Raw genomic sequence first — 18,830 nt, forward strand, 5'->3', positions numbered from 1 at the left:
AAATAAATCGGGTCAACTACAATAATCCTTTAATCGAAATAGAACACTTACAAAAAAATCGCTTAAAACCAGCCAACACTCCATTTACTCACTTTTCCATTCCAATCTCTATTTTTCAAGTAACATACACCCCAAAGACAGATGAAAATAACGTTTAATAAAATTAACTTGTAGTACAAAATATGCATAGCTGCCTTCTGAAATACAAATTCTATCTTTAATGTTCAAACCGAAAGATTTAACTTTGGCCTCTCGTTCCCGACACATAATGTTGGAACAGGTAACAAGGAAGTAACCGCATATACCGAATAGTTACAAGTCATCCTTGGAATTACAAGATTCAGCGTAAAGCCTTAGTAAATTAATGATAATGTATTGTAATAAAGCAGGATTTCTATTGGTACATAGTTGCTTGCAATCAGTGTTCACCGATATTAGTCACAAAAGAACACAGAAATAAAAGGTGAGCTAACAAGGGTGGCACGGTGGCACTCTACCACGAGGTGAGCTTGCAATCCCTTTACACATGTACATTGCCAACAATGTACACTTACACAAACTCATTAGCAACAGGTATACACAATGTTTAATCTGGTCACTATCTACGAGGTTATATAACCAAGTCTATCAACGAACATTTACCTAAAAAGTTACACACAATTCTTGAAAATATAATCAGATGTAAACGAAACATTTGCTCGGTTATGTCCCACTCTAAACATCAGCACGATAAAAATGCAGCATATTTATGGGTTCCACTTTTTCCTGAAACCAAAGCGTTCACAATAAATTTACTACAGATGATACACAATTGAACATATAATATTTAATTAAAATAAATGCAGAAATATTAAAGACCTCGAATATCTCTTCTGATTGTGAAGGGAAGTGAAACCCAGTTGAGCAATTCTGCAAAACTTCGGGGCTCTTGATCCATTCTCTGCGTGCATCACATGCTTTTATTTTGAATTTGAACATCTGCAAGAAGATTAAGCAATATCCGATAAATTCCAAGTAAATTTGTTTTCTGAACACATGACAAGTATTTTACCAAGAACAGAAACAATGGTGCTAAAAACAAGATAGAATTTAAGTATTTGGTAAGCTGGAGAATTAAGCAAGAATTATCATATAATAAACAAACCTGAGACAAAGAAAATTCTGGCTGTTCAACCCCATCTCCATCAATGACCATACCAGTACCTTGGCACTCTGGGCAGAATACAGTTCTTATATGCTTTTCTATATCTTTTTCTTTTCCAATTTTCTCACCATCTGACGCAATCTTTCTCTTCACTATTCGTCTAACATTTGGACGAACTAAATGATTTGTGATTATTTCAAATTCACACAAGATTATCCAGTGTATAAGGCAGGATGTATGGAACACGTGAAATGCCTGCAGATATATGCCAATGTAAATTGTCTAATTTAGTAAATGAAATATGCATATAATGAAGTTTAAATATCTCAAGCTCATTATTATCAAACAAACCAATATAGCAAAACTATATAAAATCAGAACACTAATAAAATGTCTTTACCCCAGTTTTATTCCGACTACTGCACGCTACCCTTCTAGTCTTCAAATTCAAAAGTGCAGCTACATCTTTACCGGGAAGCATTTTTTGTTGACAGATGTTGCATACTTTCTCTGCTGCCAGTCGCTGCTTCCGTCTCAATTCTTTCCTAACAGCCTTGCTTGAAATGAACCTTGTACAAAGATGATGATTGTTGAATTGATCTAGCGTTAATCGAGTAGTGGAATTGTTTGAATCAGAAGACTCTTCCGCAGACGAATCATACTGATTGCTTAAAGAATCACTAATATCATCAGAGTCAGACAATGATGTCTTTCCCTTTCGGCCACCAGAAGCAGACGGAAGTAATGACTTGACATCATCAAGCAAACCAGACCGACCAAGATCATAATTGTAAGCAAAATTTACAATTGCAAAATCATGCTCTAGAACCTCAACACCATCTTGTTGATTATTACTTTTTTTTCCTAACCATTCACACCATATTCTTTTAATTCCACTCAACGCGCTGCACTTCTCAAGAAATCTTGCAGCAATCTTCCCCAAGCCCACTTCGCTGACTTTTACATCAAATATTTCATCTCCAATCAGCAAATGAGGAATCACTAGTCCACACTCATCATCTTGCACGCCATCAGTCGAACATGGTTCAGCACTTGGCTGAACCCCTTCCCCAAACTTAACAATTGCAAGACTATTGTCGTTGTTATTAAATTTCAACAACCTGTTTCGGTAACTATCTGCAACTTCCAAGTCTCTATCACTTTCAATAGAAGTATCAAAGAAAACAAGACCATCGTTAAAAGGCCATGGTTTCGGTCCTAGCAGGGTAACCTTAGCAGCAGACAATCTCTCCTTATGAAGATTACCTTTCAAGTGATCAAACAGAACATCGTCACTATAACACGGTGCAAGACACAGAGTGCAGAAATAAATGAATTTTTTCCCATTCTCACGCAACTCAACATACGGATGCCCTTGAGATCTAACAATTTTCAGTATCTTTCTCGCAGCCAGTTCCTTCGGATTGGAAACATCAGACTTCGGAGGCCCCAATTCCAACTTCCCAGCCATTAAAATTTTCCCAAACAAACAGTAAACGTAAAATTCAACACCAGATAATCTCCAATAGCCAATTAACACACAAAGACAACAGGAACCTCTCCAAAATCATAAAACCACGAAACTCCTAACCATATCCCAGATCTCAAGGTCTCGGAGACACCACAGACTCCGTGCCAAACCCTAAAATAGCATAACGGAGAATTATCCGATACTAACTGACGGAAAATTCTCCCATATCCAAAGTTCGCACAGAGATAATGAACCACTCTAAGTAACTAAGAACAAATGATTTCACGAATGGAAAACAAAGCATGAGTCAACGATATCCTAGTGTTGGAATTCCAAGTTCAAACAGCGAAAAACGAAAAGCGATTGACAAATTTGGAGAGCGGTAAAAGGGACCTTAACACGACGCCCTTAAAGGAGATATTCGAGGCGCAATCGGTATAGAACTGTTCGGTAATCTTGGAGATCGTCTGCGTCGGAGGAAAGCATCGAGAACCACGGAGAGAATCTCGTACGAGCACGAATCCTCCATTGACATCTCCATGTATAGCAGAACACGAAGAATTGGAAGGTGCTTGGAGAGAAAGAGATAGAGAAAGTGAGGGAAAAAGGAGAGGGAAGAAGAAGGAAGATGAAAAGCCTTATACAAACTCAGACACGAAACCAATATTAACAGAAATTTGAGAGTCCCTTCAATTTTCACAGAAAGTGAATGATTTTAATGAATGATTTTTAATTAATTAACTCATTATTGCTACAACGTTCTCTATTTTGGACGGGGTGGTAGCGTAGCGAAAGGGAAGTGTTATGGGTAGATTCGAATTTTGAACAGATATTCTTTTTTTTTCTTCAATTATTAATTTAATTATTTTAATAATGATTTGGTTCAATATTGTTATCAAACATTAATAATATGCTTTACGAAAAAAAAAATCATCAATAAAAGGTTGATGCTAACTAGAGAACGACAATGGAAAAAAATTGGCAACTCATCAAAATGAAATGAATCATCTGAATATACAAATTTCAGGGCCCTACTTCTCTGTTCTCTTAAAAATACGAATTCCTAATTATGCATTTCGTAATTCCAAAAAGGGAAATAAAGAAATTTGCTTGATAACTGATAAATCATTTCTGGAAAAAAATGTGAGGTCAGCATTGGGAATGAGAAGAAGCACTGATAACAGTCTTAACAACAATTTTGTATCCATTTGAATTGTGTTATGGTTCATCGAAGAGAAGAGAAAACAAATAAAAGAGAAACTAAAGATGTTGTATCAGTGAGAAATGTGACTTAAAGTATGATTGTGAAAATGAATATACAAATAGTATACAAATATATGAAATTAAAATCAATTCAAACATATGAATTAATAATTCACTTAAATTACTGGGAAAAAAATTATACTTTTTTAATTATTATAAAAATGAAAAATTAAAACACAATGTTACTGCCCAGGATCAAACTGGGGACCTTTAGTGTGTAAAACTAACGTAATGACCACTACACCACAGCAACTTCACATCTCGTAACATTTAATTTCTTTACTTTGATTTATTTTAATTCTTATTTTTATTTGAGTTTAATTCAATTTTGAAACCATTTAAAATTAACATCTTGTAATTCCACAATTATTATAAAAATGAAAACGATAAAACAAATGATACTGACCAGGATTGAACGGAGAACCTTTAATGTACAAGATTAAAGTGTTAACCACTACACCACAGCAACTTATAAGTTAAGTGTTACTAAAACATTTAATTTTAGTGAACTAAAATTTGTAGAAAGTAAACTGATTTTTGAGAGAGCCAAAAAGTTTAATATTTGTTGCTGCCCAGGATCGAACTGGGGACCTTTAGTGTGTAAGACTAACGTGATAACCACTACACCACAGCAACTCTATATAATTTTGTTAACTAGAAATTCTAGGATTTAAAACTAAAGGTAGACCTTGCCCAAATCTTCTAAAACGCATACTAAAAGTTATAACATCACCAAAAATTAATATGGTCACGGACTATGTCATTTGTAAATTTGGTGTTTTAATTAAATATTCATGATAATAGGTATTTTTATTTTGTTAGGTTTTTTATATGAAAAATTAAAATATTTTCAGTTGGCTAATTTTCACTCAGTTTTTCATGTTTTCTAATTGAGAAAGTATGTACCTAATTTGTCTCATATGCTAGATGTTAAGGATGTGCATATTAGAGAGAATTTCTCAGTGAAAGGAGGATATGAGGAAGACATATCCATATTTGTTTTCTGGTAAATATCAATTTTCCAAGTAAAAAATTTATGTTGTTGGAAAGAATGTAAGACCCACTTTTAATTTTGTATTTTGGGTCCAAATTTAGTAAACAGGAGCCCAAGTCAACCCACATGTTTCTTTTCATAAAAAGAAAGGTTAAATATGTTTTTGGTCTTTAACTTTTATTGAAAATTGAAATTAGTCTTTCCTCAAGATTTTAGCCCAATTTAGTCTCCCAACTTTAGAACTACGTGGATTTAGTTATTCTAACCAAATTTTATTAAGTTTATTTGATGTTTCAAATATATTTTATGATAGTTTATTAGCTAACATTGAAACAAAAATGTATCAAACGGAGTAAACAACTCAAATACTATTATGAAATGCATTTAAAACGTGAAATAAACTTAACAAAATTTGATTAAAAAGACTAAATCCACACAGTTCTAAAGTCAGGGGACTAAATTGGGCTAAAGTTTTGAATATGGACTAATTCCAATTTTTACTAAAAGCCGATGGACCAAAAACATATTTGACCACATATTAGGTTCAACACCCACCATTTCCCACTAGGGATGGGTTTGCCTCTCAATTTAAATTGACACTCACATTTTCTTGTGCCAGATAAATTGGGTTCCGCATCAGATTTGTATTTCCTCTACTTTCCACCTCTTTCACAGCCTAATAATACATATGTCTTTCTTCTGGGTTGTCCATTATATTTATTGGATCTTGGAATAATAACAACGAGACCAAGATCAAAAGTCACACCTCTAACTCACTTAATTAAATCTTCACATGTGGGAAAGACCTCATCGGTTGTAGAGTTAGAGGTATAATCTTCTTTGCATATAATATGAATGAAAGAAGAAAATTCTGACGCCAAACTAGAATTTTTTTGAGAATCCAGAAAACCCAAATGATAATCTTCCACAATTATAATCACCTACAATTAATTAACAAAGAATCAAAAGGAAAATATTAAATATAATAAATGAAATAAAAACTAATAATTTCAACGATAAATTTAAAAATAATAATAATAACTTGTGGATGTGGACATCCGACTCACAAATTTAACATTCATTTATAAATTATACCGATGTCCACATCCGATGTTTTCTTATTACAAAATTTAAATATAATAATGTAAAAAAATAGATACATATAATTACATATGTAAATAAATATTTATATATCTAAAATAATATATACTAGATAAACCGGAAAGGCAAAAAAATATTTAAATGAAAAATTAAAAAACAAATATAATTGCTTGTGGATGTTTACATCCTACCTACAAAGTTGAAGTTTGTTTCTAAATTATACCGAATGTCCACATCTAGTGTTTTCTTACTAAAAAAATTAATAATAATATTGTAAAACAAATAGTTAGATATAATTACATATATAAAGAAAATAAACAAATAAATTATTAAATAAATATTTATATATCTAAAATAATATATACTGGATAAACTGTATCAATAATCAAGGCAAAAAATTATTTAAATGAAAAATTAAACAAAAATTGCTTACGGATGTTGACATTCGGCTTACAAAATTGAGATTTGTTTCTAAATTATACCGGATGTTCACATCTGGTGTTTTTCTATTACAAAATTTAATAATACTAACATAAACAAAAAATTAGTTAGATATAATTACATACGTAAAAAAAATAAACAAATAAATTACTAAATAAATATTTATATATCTAAAATAATATATACTGAATAATTTGGATCAATAATCAAAGACAAAAAGTTATTTAAATGAAAATTTTATACATATATATATATGTTTGGTTGCGGATGTGGACATCGACTTAGAAAGTTGAGATTCGTTTCCACACTATATTGGATGTCTACATCCGTTTAGTATTTAACTACTTTTCTTAAATTATTTTTTTTTACATACCTAATAATTAATTAAAATAAATAAATATAATAATTATTAAATCTTTATCTTAATAAGTAAAAAAAAATTACCTTGGTTTGTCAAATCACTGTATCAAAAAAAAAATTAAAGAAATTGTTGTTCACATCCGTTTGTGGTACACACCGGATGTCCATATCCGGTTCAAGCAAAACACGGACGGATGTCTATATCTGGTAAGTTTTTAAATTTGTTTTTTCTTTAACACATTTATTAAATAATTAAACTAAATAAAGAAAATAATTAATAAATCATTATCTTTAAAATAAACAAAAATTAGAAAAAAATATAAATAAAATGTTAAATACAAATTGATCTTTCACAAAATAAAAATTAATAAACATCTATTAAAAATTAAAACAAAAAGGAGTGCAGAACATCTGACATCCGTTTGTAGAATGCACAACGAAAGTCCACATCCAGTTTATAACAACCAACAATGGATGTCCTAATTCGGTGTTTTGTTAAGACCTTGGCAAGTGTACCAAGTCGCGCAAGTAGTAACCGGTAAGACCGGGATATCGTTTCCCAAAAGACTCGTGTATACTAAATAATTGTGTAATTAGTGACTAATTTAAACTAATGAATAAATTCATAATTTGGGTTTTTGTATGCAAGAAAGTAAATATTTCATAAACAAGTAAAATTGAACTTGGATATTTGAAGACTCTAGAAAATGGTAAAGACTAGAAATGCAATGGATTGATATTGTTGGAGTTAGACTTCACCTACTTCACTCTCATGTATATTAAGCAATAAAACTCTTCTCCATTAATTACTAATGTCAACCCACAAGTCTACTCAAACTCTAATCCCTTAGTTAAACGAGCCTATGTTTCTTTATTTAGAGTCAATTCCTTGAATCCCTAAATAAACAAACCCGCTTTACAAATTAGGGTTTAAGACAACTAATGGGTCAAGTTCTATTCCTAGATACAAGTTCCATTAGGTATCTTGTTCCAATTCTAGGTTTCAAGAGATATTTTCCAATACCTAATGACCCAAATATCATGCAATGAATGGTTAAAACAAAGCAAGCTTTAAATGCATAAACAAAGATACTTCAATGGAAGAAGCATATATATATATATATATATATATATATATTCAAACCATTCGAAAATACATGAAAGTTCAGTGGCTACATCTAACCCCAACAAAAATGGGTTTAGCTCTCCATTGTCATGGAGAGCTCAAACTTACGAAATGGAAATGGAAGAGGAAGAGAGGGTAGTTCCCACTAGCCTTAGCAGCCCTCCAAGTGCTCCAAATCGCGTTGCTCGAGCTCCAAAATGTCCAAGATTCGTTTTCCCTCGCGAAAACAGAAGAAAAAGAGCCAACTTGTCACATCAGCGAAAACTGGCGCCTAGCGGAAGCCTCTCACCGCCCGGCGCTAGCGAGAAAATAGTGGGCACAACATCCAGCTACCGCCCGGCGGTGTCCAGGTGTCGCTAGGCGATGAGCATCAGTATCGCCTGTTGACATTTTTGCTCTTCTCCTTGCTATTCTGGGTCACTCGTTTGTCTGGACTTTTGGAGCAAAGCTTCCAATCTACAAAAAAGACACAAAAATGGGGATTAATGGTATATTTAGATCAATGTAGCCCAAAATGTATTTATTTACAAAAGTAAGGTAAAATTGAGAATTAAGTAGGTTAAAAGTTTTGGAAGAGATGATTTTGCTAATGAAATATAGCTTGGATAATGGTAAAAATTAACATTATCATGTTTATAAAATCAATGACTAAATTATATATCGGATGTCCACAATCAACACGCAAAATGAACGAATGTCCACATCCAATTTATATTATGACGTGGTGTTTTCAACGAACGTCGACATCCGGTTATATAATAAAAATATCGGATGTCGACAACCAATAATTTGATGATTATTTCATAAGCATGCAATCCCATTTATGTTACCTTAGCAACAAATAACAGTCAACCAACAACATTTATCAATCATTCAAAATAAGGTGCAATGAAATAAAAATGCAAACACTAACCTGGTTGCGTCAAACAAAAAAATGATAGGGGACCACGATGTTGGAAGAGGGAACAGAGGCTGAGAGGTTGGAAGAGGGAACAAAGGCTGAGAGGTTGGAAGAGGGACCACAGGCTGAGAGGTTGGAAGAGGGACCATAAGTAGTTAGAAGAGGGACCACAAGCTTAATAACAGGACCACAGTCAGCAGCAAAATGTTTCAAAGCAAAAGGATTTTTATTTTCTATGGAGAGCCCAGAGCACAGAACAAAACGGAAAAAATTTGGAGGTGTAAGGGGTATGAACTATTCAGAACTGAAGAAGAAGTTTGGAGGTGCATTGTTTCCGTTAAAAACACATGTCGCAGTTGTAAAACCTAAAAATTTATACTTAATATTATTTTACTTTAATTTATTTAAATTAGTAATATCCGGTCAAGCTACACCAATAACTTTTTTTAATTACCTACAATAACCGACTTAGATGAGGTTATAATGATAATAAATTATGACATTTGGGGGTACAAGAGAAACAATTGGGGAAGAGAAACAATTGGGGAAGAAGGGAGAATCTCTCGTACATACATGTTAATTATATACGGAACTAAAAGCAGCCCTATCAACTCTGCGACCTAAAGATTGGTACATGGTTTACGGAGGAGATATTATTCCATGCACCCCTATAATTACTAAATGCAGCTCCATAATAGGAAAATATTTTAGACACCACAGCCGCTGCAGATAAATAAGAGGGAACGCTTCAAAGAAAGAAGAGAAAATGAAATATAAAAAAAACTTATCTATAACAATATATAAAGGGGATTCCCCTTTTTGTGTCCACTTTTCAAAATACCGATTTTACCCTTTAAATATAATAATTTATTAAATTTTTAAAAATTGATCGTTATTTTTACAAATTTTTTATAAAATCGGATGTCTATGCTTCTTCTCTTCTTCTTTATTTATCAATGGTTATTCTTTTATCTGTTCTGATATATTTCACTTTATTTTTATCTGTTCTGATATATTTCTTCTTTATTTTTAACTTAATAACATTATAATATTATCACCTACTAATATAATATCACACATATTTAAAAAGTACATACACACAGGCGCGATAGCGCCTGTGTTACGCTAGTTTTATATAAAGATATTCCAAGTATACATTCTGAAAATTTTGTTCCGAGAATCTTATTTTGAAAAAAATTTCAGAATACATTTCATATATTTCGAAAATTTTATTCTAAAAATATGTAGATCCTTTTTTGAAAATTTTGTTCCAAAAATTTTATTCTGAAAAATGTAGAAAATCTGTTCTGAAAATTTTCCAATTAGTAGTCACTTTTTCATAAGGTAAAATAGTCATTTTGAAAATTTATAGCATACACAAAGAGATTATGGAACTACAGAAAGTAAAAGCCTTATCAAGGTGCCTCTTGTTTTGCTTCTTATCCGTTCCTAAAGTTAGAGATGAAATTGGATCAAAACAAGATAGTTTCATGAATAATATTAATCATCACCAATTCTTATATATAGGTATAACTAGCTCTTATTTTTGCCATTTATTAAGAGTGAAATAGGTCTAAAGCGTAAAACTGGTTCTTTTGAATTAAGAGTCCTGTTATATTGTTTTATTAGAAAATAATATATAATTTTTTTAAATCTTACATAACAATTGGATCCAAAAAATTGTATTAAAAACTTTAAATAGATTATACAGTTGATACAGAACAAAGCAGTAGATTAATATATGTATTTGATAAAGAGATTCTGAATGTAGGGTTTTTTCTATCTTTTATTTGAACCTTTAACATATTTTAATCATATCATATCTATTCTTTTTGTCACTTATACTCCCGTTTTAATTACATATTTTATTCTTAAAGTCTGTCTCTGTGTGAACGGAAGACTTCTGATGATGCTGGGAAATTTATTTTTCTTACCTAACCATGTGGAACGAGAAAAATCATTTGTTTATTTAAATGTGAAAATCACATTTAAATTAGACAAATTTCTCTTCGTGCCAAATATTCAACGTAAAAATTATCATTACTAGTTTGTTTTTGAATTTTAAAAAACACAAACACCTCTGGTGCCTCTTTATACTATTGTAATTTAAAAGGTTTTACATTTATATCTCGTCAATCTTACAAGTCAATTTTATGATATTGGATTACATTTAAAATTTACTTTTTAATATGGTATAGAAGTTACGAGTTAAACTTTATCCTAACAAAGTTTATTCTTTGTTAGATCTATTTTTTCACTTACCATCGGACCGTTATCAAATCACCCATTAATATTTATAATCATATTCAAAATGTATATGCTTCAGTATAGCTGAAATTAAACTCATTCATAAGTATTGCTTGAACCCGTCTTCTCTATGACGGAGAATCCCTACACTGACTGAGAATGAATATGATATATATCTGATCTTTTCAATTGGGTATGTGAATAGGGATGAGGATATATATATATACACATATATATATATATATATATATATATATATATATATATATATATATATATATATATATCATTTACTAGGTAATAAAAAAATATCATTTTTATTCTATTATTATTAATTTTTGTTTCTTTTAAAGAGTTCTTTATGTCGCTAAAATAATTATTGTTATCTCTCAACCATCGTGATTAGGTTGATATTTGAAAAGTTTTCTTTAATCGCTAAAGTATTTTTCATTTTCATCTTATTATACCCTTAATTATACATTTATTTTTCTTTGTGCAATTTTATTCAATAGTCTATCAAATTGTTTCTAAGACGCATTTGAATTTTTTTTAATATTTTTATTTATTGTTTATTTTTCTAAATTTTCAATTACATTAAACTAAATTTATTGAACTATTTAATAGTTCAATTTTAAAATATAGTACCGTTAACCGCTGTGATAACTAAAACTGCTTTGAGTGTGGATCGATTTGAGTGCTTCAAAACTCTTGAGTTTCGCTCACTTGGCCATGCTCACCAAGTACACCGAGAATCCCCAAACTATTGATATTATTGGAAAGGCATGATGATGTGAAAGGAAGGTGTCTCATCTTAATCAATAAATTCTTTCAAGTTTCCTTTAATTATGGTAATCGAAACATTTTGTTTACACCCATTTATTCGCTATCCTATATTTTTAAATGGGTTAAATATGTTTTTGGTCCCTCAAGTTTCAGTGAATTTTGGAATTAGTCCCTCATCAAAACTTTATACCAATTTAGTCCTTCATCTTTCAAAATGTGTGAATTTAGTCCTTTTAACCAAATTTTGTTAAGTTTATCTGATGTTTCAAGCGCATTTCATGATAGTATTTAAGTTAACATTGAAGCAAAAATGTGTCAAACAATGTAAATAATTTAAATACTATCATGAAATACGATTGAAACGTCAAATAAACTTACCAAAATTTGGTTAAAAGGACTAAATTCACGCATTTTGAAAGATGAAGGACTAAATTGGTCAAAAGTTTTGATGAGGGACTAATTCCAAATTTCGCTGAAACTTGAAGGACCAAAAACATATTTAACCCTTTTTAAATTTTCTTTAGATATACAAATATTCACTTTTATTTAAACATTTCATCTTGTAAAATATTTATAGGTGTCAAATAATTCTTTTCTAGTAGTTGATGCAACCAAAAACTCCACAAACTGTGTGAAACTTGCAACAAAAAGAGTAAATCAGAACTTCGATAGATTTTTGGGAAAAATACGTTTTTGGTCCCTGAAGTTTCACCAAAAATTGCAAATGGTCCTTCACCGAAACTTTCTTACCGTATGGTCCTCATAGTTTTGAAATGAGTGTTATTGGTCCTTCCGTTAGGACGACGTTACAAAAAATGGTGAGTGACAAACGGCGTTCCACCTCAGCATGTGAGATGTTGACACGTCTTCACATAAAATGTTGGCACGTGTCATTAATTTTTTATTTTTTAAAAATCTCTGAAATATCAAACGTACCGTTTAACTTGAATGAGTGAAGTAAACGCGAAAGGCAAATGTTTCTGACCTAAGTAAAACACGAGCAGTACTTTACCTAAGTAAAAACTCGAGCAGCACTTTACCTAAGTAAAACACGAACAGAAAGGCAAATGTTTCTGACCACCGTTGTTGCATACTTCAGTCGCGACGACCACCGTGAGGGAGAAGAATCTTGAAAGCGCTGGAGAGAAATTGGTTCTAGGTTGCAGAGAAAGGGGGTTTCGCGTGGTTCTTGAGTCGAAGTGGGAAAGCTTGTTGTCGAAGGGCATTTCGTGTCGTATCTCGTGGTGAAGACGAAGTTGAAGGTATGGGTTTATTCATTTGAGCGATGCATTTTCTTTGGTTTTATTTGATTCATGTACGTTGTTGTATTCTGATTTAGCTATGGTTTGTGTTGGTTGCGATTTGTGTTTATTTTCGTGCATTTAGGGTTTCTATTTCTTTCATTTTTCAGAGATGGGTTTTTCGATTGCGTTTTACCACATGGGGAAATTCGAGGCCTTTAAAGGAAGGTGTCTGAGATACAAGGGAGGGGAAGAACATGTGGTCCATGGTCTGGATGCTGATAGGTGGTCATATTTCGAGGCACTGTCCATCTTAAATGATGAATTTAAATATGACGGAATGGTGAAATTGTGGTGGAAGCCTAAAAGAGGTAGGATGGACAGAGATTTGAGGCCTTTGGTAACAGATAAAGATGCATTAGAATTGTCTGGCTATGCTGAAAACAGAAAAGAAGAGGTCCAGATTTATGTAGAACATGTTGTTAGTACTGCTGAGCCAATTGAGTTTATTGAAGCTATTGTTGTTGATGATAATGGTGGTCAGGATGAAGTTGCTGCTGGTGTTAATGATAATGGTGGGCATGGTGGAGCTGCTGTTGATGCTGACGGACAGGCTGAGTCAAATGTTGCTGTTGTGGAAGATGTAAATGTGGCTGTTGCTGCTGTGCATGAGGCAAATGTGGCTGCTGCTGTGGATGATGGAAATGTGGCTGCTGCTGCTGTGCATGAGGCAAATGTGGCTGCTGCTGTGGATGATGGAAATGTGGCTTCTGCTGTGAATGATGCAAATGTGGGTGATGTTGTGCATGAGGCAAATGTAGCTGCAGATGTGGATGTGCAAAGTGGTGATGATAGTGCAGTTGAAATTGGGTATGAAGTGTTGGATGAAAGTGAAGAAGAACTTCATAGAGACAATGATGATGGATTTGGATGCAGTGATACACCACGCAGGAACATAACAGATGTTCTTCAAAGGTGGTCCAATATGAGAAAGAGTAGGAGAAAAAGGAAGCGTTCAGTTAGTGCAAGTGCTGGTGGTTTTGAAACACCCCAATTTGGTGGAAATCATGACATGGATGCAACATATAGCACAGATGAATTACAAAGCGATGTGGACTGTGAAGGGGAGGAAGTGCATAAGTACCCAATGTTCAAAGCTGATGACGTGGGAAGAGATTTCAAATTCTGCCTGGGAATGGAGTTTTGTTCCCTTAAGGAGTTTAAACAAGCTTTAAAGGAGTATTCTGTGTTGAATGGGAGAGAGGTAATATTTCTTAAAAATGATGATGTTAGAGTTAGGGCTATTTGTAAGAAGAAATGTGGTTTTTTGATTCTGTGTAGTAAAGTTGGAGGCAACCACACATTTCGAGTCAAAACATTGGTTGATTCACATAGTTGTGGGAGGGTATTTGCGAATAGAAATGCGAACAAAGATTGGGTTTCTAAAGTTGTTGCTGACAAGTACAGAAACGTGGGCAAGATGACTGCAAATGAAATTATAGATGACATAAAGAAGACTTACAGTGTTGGGATTAGTAGGTGGAGGGCTATGAAAGGAAAAGAAATTGCCATGGACATTGTAGAAGGGGATGGGGAGAAGCAATATAGCTTGTTGTATGACTATGTTGCAGAGTTGAAAAAAGTGTCTGCTGGTACAACATGCAAGATTAAAATTAATCATCCCCTACCCACCCTGCAGCCACGTTTTGGGTCTTTTTATATGTGTTTAGAGGGGTGCAAGAAAGGTTTCATTAATGGTTGTAGACCATTTATAGGTGTTGATGGTTGTCACCTGAAAAATAGTTATGGAGGGCAGTTGTTAGTAGTTGTAGGGAGGGACCCAAATGACCAATATTTCCTACTTGCCTTCGCAGTGGTGGAAAATAAGTGTAAGGAGACATGGAGATGGTTTCTTAGTCTCTTGTTGGATGACATTGGAGATGTACAAACTAATCGCTGGGTGTTTATTTCAGATCAACAAAAGGTAAATTCTTAAACTACATCTGTTTATTTATGTTATGTTGTTGTGTATCTAAATTTATGTTCTGTTGTTGTGTATTTAAAGGAGTATTATGTTCTGTTGTTTTTTCCAGGGGCTAATGCAAGTGTTCGACGAAATCCTACATGGGGTGGAGCATAGATTTTGTCTAAGACACTTGTACAGCAACTACAAGAAGAAGTTTGGAGGAGGGATTGTAATTAGAAACCTCATGATGGGGGCTGCCAAAGCAACATATTACCAAGGCTGGGAAGCTAAAATGGAAGAGTTGAAGAAGGTAAACCTTGCTGCATATGAGTGGTTAGTTGCTATTCCACGACATTCTTGGTGTAAGCATGCATTTAGTGTATACCCTAGGTGTGATGTGCTTATGAACAACTTATCAGAATCTTTTAACAGCACAATACTTTTAGCTAGGGATAAACCTATTATTACCATGATGGAGTGGATTAGATCATACTTGATGACTAGATTTGCTACTTTAAGAGAAAAGTTTGCTGCATATCCTGGAGTTGTTATGCCTAAACCAAGTAAAAGGCTAGATAGGGAAGTGGAGAAGAGTGGCAATTGGATTGCTGTTTGGAGTGGTGATGCAATTTTTGAAGTTACTCAAGGATTTACTATGGAGAAGTTTGTTGTTGATCTTACAAATCATAGGTGTTCTTGTTATTTTTGGGACTTAGTAGGCATTCCATGTAGACATGCCATTGCTACTATTAACTACAAGTTAGAACAACCTGAAGACTATGTCCATCGATTTTATAAAAGAGAGGCATATGAAGCTTGTTATGGGCCTCATATTTCACCTATTAATGGACAACAATTATGGCCAAAGACAAATGCAACTCCACTACTGCCTCCTACATACAAAGCTCCTCCAGGGAGGCCCAAGAAACTAAGAAGAAGAGAGGCTGATGAAAATGTTAGTCACTCTAAAGCAGGGAAAAAACCAGTGAAGATGAAGTGCAGTAAGTGTAACCAATACGGCCACAATATCAGAGGTTGTAGAACTACAAAAAAACAAAAGGTAATCTCTGCACCATAATTTATAAACATTTACAGTTAAATTACAAACATTTAACTTCATTCATGCATCTTACTTACAGGGGAAAGGACAACAAAAGAAGAGTAATGCTGGAAGTGATTGTACCCCCAGTGCATCTGGAGCGAGACGAAGCAACAGGTTCAGATCTGCCACAGGGAGCACATCACAACCACCAACTAGAACGGGAGGGCGAAGGCCTAATAAAGGAGTGGCAGCCACTATGGTTTTAGGCTCCCAAGCAAGTTCTAGCAACCCAAGTTGACAGCGCATGTGAGGAACATTTAGGAGAGTGTGCTTTTGTTTCAATGACAGTGGATGGTTATTTTTAATTGTAATTTTTGAAAGCTGTGTTTTGGGGCAAGTATTATTAAGTTATAGCCAGCTATGAATCAACTTTTGTGTGCACTTTATTAGACAAATATGGTCAAGTTGTTTGGACCACTTGTTACCTTTATGACTAAATGACTTGTTTTGTAATATCTTTATCTTTATGACTACTGGTGTTGTTTCAAATTGCAAAAAAATCGAGTTAGTTAATTCTGTAAGCGTTTTCATGTATTAATCTCTATACATGAGATTTATCCCACAGCTTAAAATAACACACAGGTTCATAACAGCGTAGGGACTAAAAAGAAGGACTAATAAAGGGCTACTAACAATTTCAAGTTATATCACAATGCCTGCAAACATCTTAATTTAACAGCAAATGACCAATAGTTCATAACATCTTCCTACACACTACCTGTTACAGTTGATCTTCATCACAAAAAAAACACAAAACATAACAGTGACTGCCCATGATACAAGGAATGCACACATCTTCAATTGACCCATTTTTCTCTCTCCGATCAACTTCTTCTTCAACTTAGCATTCTTCTGCAACACATCTACAAGCATTCTTTCATTAACACAAACATTGTCCTCCTCGTTTTTCTCTATTGGTACTTCCTTTTCAGGTTCAACTTCATCAGCCCATTGGAAGAACCTACAATTTCTGTCATTCTGCAGTGAAAAAAAAAAATCAATCCAACAAAAATATTTATCCCAAATCAAAACCCTAAACACTCAAAATGACTTTGTTACTTACAGCCCAATTTTTACATCTCCAAAAAAATCTCCCATTGTTCTTATGGGTAGTGGCTTTCAAAAGCAACAAAATTTCCCCACATCCGCAAATTCTTGGCACAAATCCAGAACTTCGATTTTGAGAAGATGAAGATGAAGTCGTCGAACACTTGGATCCATAACTCCTCCTCATATTGGGAAAGCTTAAACAACAAACCTGGTGCTGGTTGATTTGGGTCCTGTCGAATCTCTATTCCACTTCACTTCCACTGCAACTTCGAATCTCTATTCCACTTCACGGTTAATCAATTTCGATTTGGGTCCTGTCGCAGGCTGGTCGTCGTCATTCTCTCTTCCAGTGCTGGTCTTCCAATTCAAGCACGGAGTTAAAACAAGGGCAACGAAATGTAGGTTAAAAATTGAAGTTAAACGGTGCGTTTGATATTTCAGAGATTTTTAAAAAATAAAAAATTAATGACACGTGCCAACATTTTATGTGAAGACGTGTCAACATCTCACATGCTGAGGTGGAACGCCGTTTGCCACTCACCATTTTTTGTAACGCCGTCCTAACGGAAGGACCAATAACACTCATTTCAAAACTATGAGGACCATACGGTGAGAAAGTTTCGGTGAGGGATCATTTGCAATTTTTGGTGAAACTTCAGGGACCAAAAACGTATTTTTCCCATATATATATATATAATTCTTTTTTTCATTTTTTTAAGCATGAAATAGTATAATAGGGTTGGACACTTACTTTGCACAATTCAATAATTTAAGCATCAAATAGAAATAAAAGATACATTATAAAGATAGTGTAGTTTGGAAAAAAGTTCAATTCATAACCGTTCAGTTCAAGTTCTTAAAATAGAAAATAATTTAGTTTACTTCATCTCAACGATTTCTCAGTTCAGTTCAGGTAAACTATTTTCTAGTACACTGTAATTTTTATAGTACAGTGTAGTTCGGTTCATTTTGGACGACCCTAATAAGGATTATGCCATGATTAAGTTGTTATTAGATCAACTGAAAAGTTAAAAGTCCAGTATAAATAGGTCTTCCAATAAATTAGTTTGGTTACTCTAGCATTTATTACCACCTAACTTGTACCGAGCGGTGAGTACGAACGGTAGAATAAGTAGACGAAGATCGTCTGATTTGTAGACGCAATATCCAATAACATAAATATTAGTGTAAATATTCAGAATATTTTTTATATAATATTAAATCAATGTGGCAAACATGTATTTTTTTTATCATTTCAAATCCATATGAACAAAAATGTGCTTTTTTTCCTTATACATACAATTTGTTATTGTTTAATTGAAAATATCCTTAAAAAATTAATAATTTAAGAACATTTTTATTACTTCATCTATATTTTTTCTTCATATTCGAGAATCTTAAAACATATAATAATTATGTGAAATTTGTGCACCCACTACAAAAAAATCTCTTATTAGTGACTAGCTTTAGAGATAAAAAATAATTAGTTACTATAGTGACTAATTTAGATACCAATTTATAAACTAAAATCATTGGTAACTAAATTAATATCTAAATTAGTCACTATAATGAATTTGTCTTTAAATTGATGACTAACATTAGCTACCAAAATTTTTAAGGTTTTAGATACCAAAAAATTA

General features: G+C 33.1%; 2 protein-coding genes and 2 non-coding genes across 4 annotated transcripts; 1 reads left to right on the forward strand and 3 right to left on the reverse strand.

The window, feature by feature from the left end:
* Positions 1–353: 353 nt before the first annotated feature.
* Positions 354–2,902, reverse strand: LOC114185193 (acyl-UDP-N-acetylglucosamine O-acyltransferase). Its single transcript, XM_028072772.2, has 4 exons — positions 1,545–2,902; positions 1,145–1,399; positions 859–978; positions 354–765 (listed from the first exon to the last, which is right to left on the reverse strand). Exons 1-4 carry the CDS (start codon positions 2,613–2,615, stop codon positions 715–717), a joined length of 1,497 nt encoding a protein of 498 aa, XP_027928573.1. The 5' UTR covers positions 2,616–2,902; the 3' UTR covers positions 354–714.
* Positions 2,903–4,058: 1,156 nt separating this feature from the next.
* Positions 4,059–4,131, reverse strand: TRNAV-UAC (transfer RNA valine (anticodon UAC)). The gene has a single exon. It is a non-coding gene; the product is annotated as a tRNA-Val (tRNA).
* Positions 4,132–4,441: 310 nt separating this feature from the next.
* Positions 4,442–4,514, reverse strand: TRNAV-UAC (transfer RNA valine (anticodon UAC)). Its single transcript has one exon. It is a non-coding gene; the product is annotated as a tRNA-Val (tRNA).
* A 10,768-nt stretch (positions 4,515–15,282) lies between these two features.
* LOC146886500 (uncharacterized) lies at positions 15,283–16,378 on the forward strand. Its single transcript, XM_085673475.1, has 2 exons — positions 15,283–16,098; positions 16,178–16,378. The coding sequence occupies exons 1-2, from the start codon at positions 15,283–15,285 to the stop codon at positions 16,376–16,378; spliced, it is 1,017 nt and encodes a 338-aa protein (XP_085529601.1).
* Positions 16,379–18,830: the final 2,452 nt, after the last annotated feature.

This window comes from Vigna unguiculata, chromosome 5 (genome assembly GCF_037176805.1).
Source record: "Vigna unguiculata cultivar grain cowpea cultivar isolate G323 ecotype 2 chromosome 5, ASM3717680v1, whole genome shotgun sequence".
NCBI lineage: Eukaryota > Viridiplantae > Streptophyta > Magnoliopsida > Fabales > Fabaceae > Vigna > Vigna unguiculata.

Coding starts and splice junctions, on each gene's coding strand:
- LOC146886500 (XM_085673475.1), top strand. CDS start 15,283: ATGATGGGGGCTGCCAAAGCAACATATTACCAAGGCTGGGAAGCTAAA. Junction 16,099..16,177: donor GAACTACAAAAAAACAAAAG/GTAATCTCTGCA, acceptor TCTTACTTACAG/GGGAAAGGACAACAAAAGAA.
- LOC114185193 (XM_028072772.2), bottom strand. CDS start 2,615: ATGGCTGGGAAGTTGGAATTGGGGCCTCCGAAGTCTGATGTTTCCAAT. Junction 979..1,144: donor CAGAATTTTCTTTGTCTCAG/GTTTGTTTATTA, acceptor ATCTTCTTGCAG/ATGTTCAAATTCAAAATAAA. Junction 766..858: donor AATCAGAAGAGATATTCGAG/GTCTTTAATATT, acceptor CTTTGGTTTCAG/GAAAAAGTGGAACCCATAAA.